The sequence below is a fragment of the Lathyrus oleraceus genome, chromosome 6, assembly GCF_024323335.1.
Source record: "Lathyrus oleraceus cultivar Zhongwan6 chromosome 6, CAAS_Psat_ZW6_1.0, whole genome shotgun sequence".
Classification (NCBI taxonomy): Eukaryota; Viridiplantae; Streptophyta; class Magnoliopsida; order Fabales; family Fabaceae; genus Lathyrus; species Lathyrus oleraceus.
In genome coordinates, this window is record NC_066584.1 from 261,799,060 (window position 1) to 261,809,977 (window position 10,918).

The following is a 10,918-nucleotide window of genomic DNA, read 5'->3' on the forward strand; positions in this document are numbered from 1 at the left end:
CTATATGAGGAGGCTAAGTATTGGTACGATAATACTCGTCAGAGGTTGAAAGCTGCAAATGATGAGATCACTTGGGAGAACTTCAAGAAATAGCTTCTAGAGAAGTATTTCCCGATTGATGTTAGCAGTAAGAAAGAGATTGAGTTCCTTAAGCTAAAGTAGGGAAATATGATTGTTGTTGATTATGTGGCTAAGTTCCAAGAGTTGGCGTGATTTTGTCCCCACTATAATTGTACAGAAGCTGAAGGGTATAAGTGCTTAAAGTTTGAGAGTTGCTTACGTCCTAAAATCAAGTAATTCTTGGTTATCAAGAGATTTTTCAATTCTTAGTGCTGATGAATAAGTGTAGGATCCATGATGAAGATAACATGGCCATATCTGCTCACTACAAGATTGCTAGTGAGAAGAAAAATGGGAAACAATATCGTGGAAAATCTTATGTGACTCCAGCTGATAAGGAAAAATAGAAGTATTCCTAGTTTGGCAGGTTACTATAGGAGGTTTATATAAGGATTTTCGATGTTGGCTTTGCCTTTGACTCAGTTGACTCAAAATGGTCGTGCCTATGTGTGGGATGCTCTGTCTCAAAAAAGTCTCCAAGAGTTAAATAAGAGGTTGACAATGGCGGAAATGTTTATTTACCGGATGTGAAGGAATCTTTGTTGTGTATTGTGATGCTTCTAAGATGGGTTTTAAGTGGCACGCTTATGCAGAATCGTCAGATTGTAGCGTATGCTTTGAGACAATTGAAGGTTCATGAGAGGAATTATCCTACCAATTATTTGGAGTTGGTACTTGTGGTATTTGTACTTAGGGTTTGGAGGTGCTACTTGTATGGGTCAAGGTTTGATTTTTTCAACGATCATTAGAGTTTGAAATATTTGTTTGATCAAAAAGAGCTGAATATGAGGCAGATGAGGTGGCTAGAGTTTTTGAAGAACAATGACTTTGAGTTAAGTTACCATCCTGGTACAACTAATATGGTAGCAAATGCTTTGAGTAAGAAGTATTTGCATATGTCAACATTGATGGTTAGAGAGATGGACTTGATTGAGCAGTTCATAGATCTTACTTTGGTGTGTGAAAAGATGCCAAAATGTGTGATATTGGGTATGCTAAATTTGACTAACAGTGTTCTGAAAGAGATCAAAGAAGGTCAGAAGTTGGATTTGGGATTGGTTGACCGGTTAGTCTTAATTAATCAAGGTAAAGAAGTGGATTTCAATGTTGATGAGAATGGAGTTATGAGATTCCGAGATAGAGTTTGTATGCCATATTTTCCAGAGCTTAAGAAAATAATTCTTGAGGAAGGTCATAGAAGTGGTTTAAGTATTCATCCCAGTGTTACGAAGATGTATCAAAATCTTCAGGAGATATTTTGGTGGCTAAGTATAAAAAAGGAGGTTTCCGATTTTGTATATACCTTTTTGACTTATCATAAGTCAAAGGTCGAGCATAAAAAATCGTATGGGTTGAGGCAACCTTTGAGTATCCCTGAGTGGAAGTGGGATATAATTTCTATGGATTTTATGGTGGGTTTACCTAAGACACCAAAGGGAAGTGATTTAATTTGGGTTGTGGTGGATAAACTGACTAAGTCAACTCATTTAATTCTGATAAAGATCAGTTACCTGTTGCAGAAGCTAGCACATGTTTACATTAGTGAGATCGTGAAGTTGCATGTTATCCTTTGAGTATCGTTCCAAATAGAGATCTAAAAATGTTGTGCTCGAACCTGAGATTGTTTAGAAGACTAATGAGAAGATCAAGATGATTTCAGAGAAGATGAATACTTCACCGAGTAGACAAAAGAGTTATCATGATAAGCAAAGAAAGACACTTGAGGTCCAAGAAGGAGATCATGTGTTCTTGAGAGTCACTCTAGTGGCTTGTGTTGCTCGTGCACTTAGGTCTAGAAAGCTCACGCATCATTTTATTTGCCTTACCACCATTTCTTTCTAATCTTCATGATGTCTTTAATGTTTCACAATTCTGCAAGTATATTCCTGATCCGTCTCATGTGATTCAATTAGATGATGTTTAAGTGAGAGATAACTTGACTGTTGAGGCATAACCCTTGTTGATCGAGGATCACGAAGTGCAGCACTTGAGAGGTAAAAAGATTGATTCAGTGAAGGTAGTTTGGGAGGACCTGCTGGAGGGAGTGTGATGTGGGAGCTAGAGATTCGAATGATAGATTCTTATTCGAAGTTGTTTCCTTTAAGTAATTTTCGAGGGCGAAAATTCGTTAAGTGGGGTTGTAATGCCCCAAATTTTGATTAATTGATTTAATTTAATTTTACAGCTCATGCATTATTACATGTTGTGTTTTCTTGAGATGTTTTTGAGTTTTAAGTGCTTTGTTGATACATATTAAATGTTTTATTTGGAGTTTTTTGTATAACGCTACTATTTAATATATGTTATAATTGGATAAAGATGTATGTTGTTAATGTGTGACACTAATGCTGTGTGAAATTACATGTTTTGTTTTCATAAATCAAGGGTGTTAGGTTTACGGTGTTAGAATACTCTTCTCACAACTTGTCACCTTATCAACTGAATGTCTTCATTGGTCCTTCATGATCAAATTCCATACTCTATCTTGAACCCACAATATGATCTCTACCTCATTCCTCTCCGTATGTTTGGTTTCATATGCTTTGTTTATGACCTCAGTCCAGGTAAAGAAAAATTTTCTGCCAAAGCTATCAAATGTATCTTCTAGGCTACTCACGTCTACAAAAATGATATCGTTTTTTTTCCCCCAACTTCAATGATACATCGTTTCCTCCAATGTGATATTCTTTGAAACCTCGCCATTTTTCTCTGCCTCTGGGTTACCTGATGAGATTGGTACTTCAGATTATCGAGATATCCCTTATGTCATCCCCACACCCATTGCAGCTCCTACACATCCATTGTGGGACTACCAGCGATTGACACATCGTTTATCGGAGGTAAGAGATGATATTTATCCAGTAGCACCATCTCCTGCTTCAATTGCTCCTACAGTTACGTCATCTGAACTTGACCTTGAAATAGCATTACTAAAAGGCATTTGGTTTCATCATCCTAATCCTAAATATGCTTGTATTTTAAATTATGACCATTTATCTACTTCTTATGTTTATTTTGTTTCAGCTTTGGATTCCGTGTCTATTCCTAAGTCTACATGTGAAGCTATGACTGGTCCTTATTGGTGTCAGGTGATGGTGGAAGAAATGACTGCATTACATTCAAATAACACTTGGGACATTATTACTTTACCTCAAGACAAAACTATAGTGGGATGTCGATGGGTTTATATAGTAAAAGTTGGACTAGATGGTCAAATTGATCGATTCAAAGCCCATTTAGTAGTCAAAGGATACACACAGATATCTGGTCTTGGCTATGGCGACACTTTTTCTCCAGTGGCCAAGGTCAGTTCATTTCGTCTCTTTCTTGCATTGGCTTCCATTCATCATTGGTTGCTTCATTAGTTGGACATTAAAAATTCCTTTTTACACGGAGAATTAGAGGATGAAGTTTATATAGATCATCCGCCAGGTTTTACTATTCCTAGAAATTCTAGACTTGTTTGTCAACTTCATCGTTCTCTTTATGGGATGAAACAATCCCCACGAGCTTGGTTTGGTTGCTTTAGCTCTGCCTTATACAATTTGGTATGACTAGATGTTAAGAAGATCACTATGTTTTCTTCCTTCATTCCTCCACCGATTGACATCTTTCTCGTGGTCTATGTTGATGACATACTGGAGACGATACAGAGGGTATCAAGCATCTCATAACTCATATTTTCATGAATTTCCAGACAAAAGACTTGGGTCCACTCAGATACTTCTTAAGCATTGAAGTTGCCCAATCCTCATATAACATTGTAATCAACTAGCGCAAGTATACCTTAGATACTCTAAGTGAAACTGGTATGCTTGTTTGTCGTCCTACTGATACTCCTATAGATCCCAACGTCAAGTTACTTTCGGGTCAGGGGGAGCCATTGAAGGCCCTGGAAGATATCGACGATTTATGGGTAGACTCAACTATCTTATAGTCACCATACCAGATATTACATTTGTGAGCCAGTTTTTGAATGCTCCTTGTGATAGTCATTGGGATGCAATCATTCGAATTCTTAGATATATAAAGAATGCACCTAGAAGAGGACATTATATGAAGATAAGGGTGATGCTAAAATCATTTGTTATTCAGATGCATACTGGACCGGATCACCTTCGGATAGAAGATCCAAGTCTGGATATTGTATTATGACTAGAGGTGATATGATATCATGGAGAAATAAGAAACAAAATACAGTTGCACTGCCAATGTTTAAGTTGAATATCTTGCTATGGCAACAGCCTCAAAGGAGCTTGCATATATGGCTTAAAAATATACTCTTAGAACTTAGGTTGGGAGATCTTCATAACACAAAACTCATATGCGATAATCAGATGACACTCTACATTACATCTAATCCGATTTTCCATCAACGAACCAAACAAATGAAAATAGGCTGTCATTATGTAAGTGACAAGGTACTTTCAAGATAAATCACGACATATTTCGTCAAATCTAAAGATCAATTGACTGATATATTTATGAAGTCTCTTAAAGATACTCGAGTGGATTACACTCGACTCATATGATATATATTATCCAATTTGAACGGAAGTGTTACAAATATTTGTATATAAAAAAAATGTAAACCTTTCTATATATGAAACAATTTATAGTATCTTTTAAACACACATTTTTTTCAAAACTCTCACTCACTTATCCTATAATACACTTCATATTATTTTATCTTTAGAGTTTCTTTCAGCTACACATTCTTCTCCTTTTACGAAAAAAGAAAAATCTACGAAAAGAAGACAAATAGTTGAAAGCACCACACATAAAAATCATTTCTTTTATCGTGAAGGCTATACCACCAATTCTAGTGATCATAATTGCAAACTCATTTCTATTAGCGTGAAGGCTACATCACTAACTCTAACTTTAGTGATCAAAATTAAAATTTTACAAATAAATTAATATATTGAAAATTCCCAATTTTGGGTGGCATGATGTTAATAAAAGTGATGATGACGAATGTCGAATGACATATGTAAATCCCACCAAAGAAATAATAAACTAAAAAATATTTAGGAAGGAATATATGTTTGTCTTCCCCTCTTTAAAAGGTTAATTCCTCTCTCTATATATTGAATAACCTATTAGCCATCCCAGCATGTTTCCAAAGCTTTAATGTATAAATTTACAAATTAGAGTCATAATGTTGTTTAATTTTCATGAACAGTTGAAGCCAGTTTTGGTTATGATTATAGTTAATTTAGCTTTATCCGTTGTGAATGTATTTTTGAAGAAAATTTTAAATGAAGGAATGGATCATTTAACCATTTTAACATATCGACAAGCAATTGCATCCATTTTCTTAGCACCTATTGCTTGCATCTTTGAAAGGTACCATATTTAATTAAATGTTCTTAGTTATTATTATCTATTTTTAATTTATTCTTTTAAATTATGTTTTCAGGGAAAGCAAGATTGATAGGCATATAATATGTCTCCTTTTCTTTAGTGCTCTTGTAGGGTAAGTACTATTCTAATCAACTGTTAGCTAAACATTAATATGAATTATTTGAAGTAGTGATTATGATTTTATTGAATGTATTTCAGAGTAACACTCACACAACATCTCTATCTTCTGGGACTAGAATACACATCAGCAACTTTCTCATGTGCATTTCTCAATATAATGCCTGTATTCACATTCATTATGGCTCTCCCTTTGGGGTAAGATAAATTCAAAAATATTATAAAACTTTTTTTTTTTTTTTTGCATGTAATCTAATAAATATAATTTATTTTTTAAAGGTGAATAAATGAAAATGTGCGGATTCGAATCTATTTTACTACATCTTATATTCTTACACAACTATCAACTCAAATGTCTTAACTAGATAATATTATTGTAAAATTTATAGTAACTATTTTAAAGTTTATCCGTGTTATAGAATTTATTTTTAATTTATATATTAGAAAGTGATAAAAGTATCAATGTTTTCGATTCTATTTTTTATTTTTTCAATTAAATATTTAACAATTACTGTGACCTTTTTTTGTATTATTTTAAATCTTTTAAATTTTATTAGTTGTAATTTTAAATCTTTTAAAATCATGAAAAAATTAACCTGGTATCATAATTACACTTAAAACTTCAAATTTAAAATAATTGTTAACTTTATTATTTTATCAAATTCTACACTAATTTTTTAAAAAGCAGTTTTCTAAAATAAAGTAAAATTACGAAAATATTGTTACCACAAAGCTACATAATTTTAGTTCCTATAAAAAAAATTAGTCCTTATCTTTTATTAAAACTGATGTTGTTAATCCAATAATCCCTAGAGAGACAAGAGGCATTCATTATTATAAAAAGGTACCAACTAAAACATAATTTCTTTAATAAAAAAGCAGAGACTAAAATTTGATAGGCAAAAATATCAAAAATGAATAAATATTTATATGAAATAAAAAAAAAATATTATTGTTTATATAAAATTACATTTATTTCTAAAACTAATATTTCTAACCTTTGGCTTGAAATTCTTAGGATGGAGAAAGTGAGCATGCAAAGCAAGAGTGCAAAAGCCAAAGTCTTGGGAACTTTTGTGTGTATTGGTGGAGCTTTGATATTGATCCTTTACAAAGGAATTCCCTTAATCAACCCACAATCTCATAAAGTTACAACACCAGCATCAGCCTCCAGTTTAAAGAAATGGATTATAGGTTCAATATTTCTGACTGCATCTTGCGTCTTCTGGTCTTCATGGTTTCTTATACAAGAAAAGGTTGGCAAAAAGTATCCATATCGATACTCTAGCACAGCCATTACATCGTTCTTTGCTACCATTCAATCCGCAATATTAAACTTGATCATCCATCGAAACAACGCCAAATGGATTCTCAAAGGAAAGCTACAGATAATGACTGTTGTATATTCCGTAAGATTATCATCCCTTATTACAAAACACCATTGTGAAAATTTGTGCATTTGAACTCAAGTTTGCTTTCATAGGGTTTGGTGGGATCTGGCTTATGCTATGTGGCAATGGCATGGTGTGTCAAACAAAAGGGTCCGGTATTCACGGCAGCATTTGCACCACTTTTACAGATGTTTGTGGCTGTGCTTGATCTTTGTATATTACAAGAGGAGATTTATCTAGGAAGGTTAGTTCTAGTTATCACTCTTATGTTTCCATTTTTCAAAATGCATTTTCTCTAAATCTAAAACCTTTCTATCTACAATAATCAGTGTTGTAGGATCAGTCTTTGTTATTTCTGGCATGTATATGCTCCTATGGGGTAAAAGTAAAGAGAGAGAGCAGTGTGCCTTGAAGGACATTCCAGAAAGCCAAAAGGATGAAGAATGTCACTAACAAAAGCAACAACACTACTATGAATAACTTTGAGACCAATGACGTCTTTAAGCTAATGCGTTAAGGGAAACAGGATTTCTTGAGATATTAGACTTGTTTTGCATCTGTCCAGGAGCAATAGCAAATATAGTAGTGACGCCTAAGAGCACAGGCTTATTCATAGTTGTAAACGTTGCATTCATTGAGTGCTATAAGTAAGTTTACATCAAGCTGTTAAAAATACAAGAAAAATAAAACATCTCATGCAGTGTGAATAAATGTTAGGTGACTTCTACTTACACACATGTCAACAATCATAACGATATGACTATGATAGAAATAATAACGTTTGGCATATAAAAGAGCACTTTAATTACATGAGGTCGTTAAAGCTTATGAATAAACTAATTCAAAATTCAAACAATAAAACCTGGTCACTAACAGACTTTTACAGAAACAGACTTTCTGAAAGGCAGAAATAGGGGATGTGAGCAAGAAATGTACTGCCTGGTCTTAATTTCCCATGTGAACTATGTGCACTCAGAATTCATGCATCAAAATAATGTACGTAGCTAATTGTCAAGTAACTCTTAAGTTTTGGCAAAGAAATATCTCAGGTTGCAGCATGCATACATGAATCTATCCCAAGGTTCAAGGACATTTACAAACTATTGAAGTATAAAAGACTAAGAGACGTTATAATAAACTGTGTGTTTAAAAGGCACTATGAATACGTATTATATATAGAGAGATTACGGTTAATTATATGCTATAATCTATGTGAGACTATTTTATACAAAATATTGTTAACACTTTCCCTCAAGTTAGATCATATATGTCATATGAGTCGAGTTTATTATAAATATAATTCACTCGAGAACCTCAAAGAGACTTTGTAAACATATCAGTTAATTGGTCTTCGAATTTTACGAAATTTGTGTTGATTTCTCCTTATAGTACTTTGTCCCTTACATATTGACAGTCTATTTCTATGTGTTTGGTTCGTTCATGAAAAATCAGATTAAATGCAATGTGGAGTACTGCTTGATTATCGCTTATGAGTTTTGAATTCTGAAGATCTCATATCCTAAGTTCTGAGAGTAAATTTTTCATTCATGCAAGCTACTTTGAGGCTGCTGCCATAGCACACTATTCAACTTTAACACTAGATAGTGCACTTGTATTATGTTTATTGTTTTTCCATGAGATCATATTACCTCCAATCATAACACAATATCCGAATGTGGATCTCCTATCTGACGGTGATCCGGCCCAGTCTGCAACTGAATAACAAATGATTTTAGCATCGCCATTATCTTCATATAATAGTCCTCTTTCTGGTGCATTATTTATATATCTAAGAATTCGAATGACTGCATCCCAATGACTATCAAAATGAGCGTTTAAAAACTGACTCACAATGCTAATCGTAAATGTAATATCTGGTCTGGTGACTGTAAGATAGTTGAGTTTTCCCACAAGTCGATGATATCTTCCCGAGTCTTTCAATGACTTCCACTGATTCGAAAGAATTTTGGAGTTGGGATTCATATGAGTATCAACATGACGACAATCAAGAATTACCTGTTTCACTGAGAATGTCTAAGGTATACATGCCCTGGTTGATTGCAATGTCGAATGAGGACTTGACAACTTCAATACCTAAGAAGTATTTGAGTGGACCCAAATCTTTTGTCTGAAAGTTTTTTAAAAGATGAGTTTTGATTCGCTGGATACCCTCGGTATCGTCTCCAATGATAACAATGTCATCAACATAGGCCATAAGAAAGATGCACTAATCGTTGGAGGAATGAAGAAAGAAAACAGAGTGATCTGCTCAACATCTAGTCGTATCAAACTATTTCAAAACAGAGCTGAAGCGACCAAACCAAGCAGGTGGGAACTGCTTCAGCCCATAAAAAAAACGACGAAGCCAAAAAACAAGTTTAGAATTGTTATAAACAGTAAAACCTAATGGAGGTTGATCCATATAAACTTTCTCCTCCAATTCTTCGTGTAGAAAGACATTTTTAACGTTCAACTAATGAAGTCACAACTGATGAAGTAGAATTGTCAAAAATAGTAAAACCCGGAGGTTAATTCCTCTCTTGTGAGATGGAATATTTCGTCTCAATTTAATTTGGTGTGATCAAATGGTACAGGCTAAGGCACGTCAGATTTAGGTGTTGTGTTGATTTGATTAGGAAATATAGGTTTTGACATTTTCTTGAGACAACTTAATTAAGTGACACAGTACTGCTTTAAGTATACTTCTTTCCAACTCAAAATCTCCTTTATCTTCAAGAGCTTTTCTTTCGCATTTATCAGAACAATTTTTTGTTTCTTTAACACTATCAATTAAATTATTATTTTTATAAAACACTTTCCCTCCTTTATGTCTACCTTTTTCTGCATTTTATTATTTCTCCCAAAAATCATATCACCTCTATCCTTGAAACATTAAAAAAAAGTTAGTACTTGAGATTTCACTAAATTAAGGGCTCGACTATGAAACATGCACTACATTGTGGAGTTGGGAGGAATATGAAAGGTCCAATTTGTAAGCCATTTGTCCAATACTACGTTTTTACCGAAGGGACCAAAATAATGTTTGACTAGTGTCATACCCCAATTTTGCTCCTCATTCAATAAATCGATACACTCATCATGAGTTTCACATTATCTGCACATCATAGCATGCATTTCATATTGCATAATGCTTGAAATATCAATCAGAATAAATTTTCAGATTTACAGACAGGTCGGTCGAACTGATCCTCAAATGTACGTAAAATTAGCGGGAGGAAACTTTTCAAGATCGATCTTGCAGACGTCAATTTTATTAATCTACGGTTCGCGTAGTTCAATCTGATGTGCTTGGTTTATTTTTCTGCTAATTTTTCGGTCACATTTTGATCCTTCTAAGCATTTTAGCCGAGCGTTTCCCATTCAAAATTTGGCAAAAACCGGTATGTTTTCGAGAGGTTCATTTCGCGCCGGTTAGTTTAGTGCATCCAGTTTAATTTTTTGAGCACTTTTGCGCCCGGTTTTTATTCATTTTGAGTCCGTTTATTTATATCTCTTTGTCAACGTGTTCATACAAAATAAACAGGATTAAATGTGATTTTATTTCGATATTATTTTGATTAATTTTATGTGTTTGATTTTATGTGGACTACTTAGTTTTTAATTTATTTTTATCTTGTAATTATCCAGGTGTATACGTGCGTTTTCGACGCCATGAGATTTGGTGTACAGAATGACTTTTTCGACAAATGATGACATGGGATAAAACGATTTGGTTGATAAGTGTGGCTCGACACTTCGACAAAATGGAAGCTTTGATATTTCGACATGATATTTGCAGCTAGAAAAGTACTTTTGACAGACATGGAAAACATTGCAGTATATTGATAATTCGACAAAAAGCCTGAAGGAAGACGTCATTTCGACTTAAAGTGTAAATTTGAATTTAAAAAGTTGTAACGTTT

General features: G+C 33.8%; 2 protein-coding genes across 2 annotated transcripts; one reads left to right on the plus strand and one right to left on the minus strand.

Annotated features, from left to right (window-relative positions):
- The first annotated feature begins 5,207 nt into the window (after positions 1-5,207).
- On the plus strand, positions 5,208-7,726 carry LOC127097573 (WAT1-related protein At3g30340). The gene is made up of 6 exons (XM_051036069.1): positions 5,208-5,469; positions 5,543-5,599; positions 5,686-5,802; positions 6,623-7,013; positions 7,088-7,239; positions 7,325-7,726. Exons 1-6 carry the CDS (start codon positions 5,282-5,284, stop codon positions 7,446-7,448), a joined length of 1,029 nt encoding a protein of 342 aa, XP_050892026.1. The 5' UTR covers positions 5,208-5,281; the 3' UTR covers positions 7,449-7,726.
- On the minus strand, positions 7,496-8,978 carry LOC127095057 (uncharacterized mitochondrial protein AtMg00240-like). The gene is made up of 2 exons (XM_051033802.1): positions 8,645-8,978; positions 7,496-7,587 (listed from the first exon to the last, which is right to left on the minus strand). Exons 1-2 carry the CDS (start codon positions 8,976-8,978, stop codon positions 7,496-7,498), a joined length of 426 nt encoding a protein of 141 aa, XP_050889759.1.
- Positions 8,979-10,918: the final 1,940 nt, after the last annotated feature.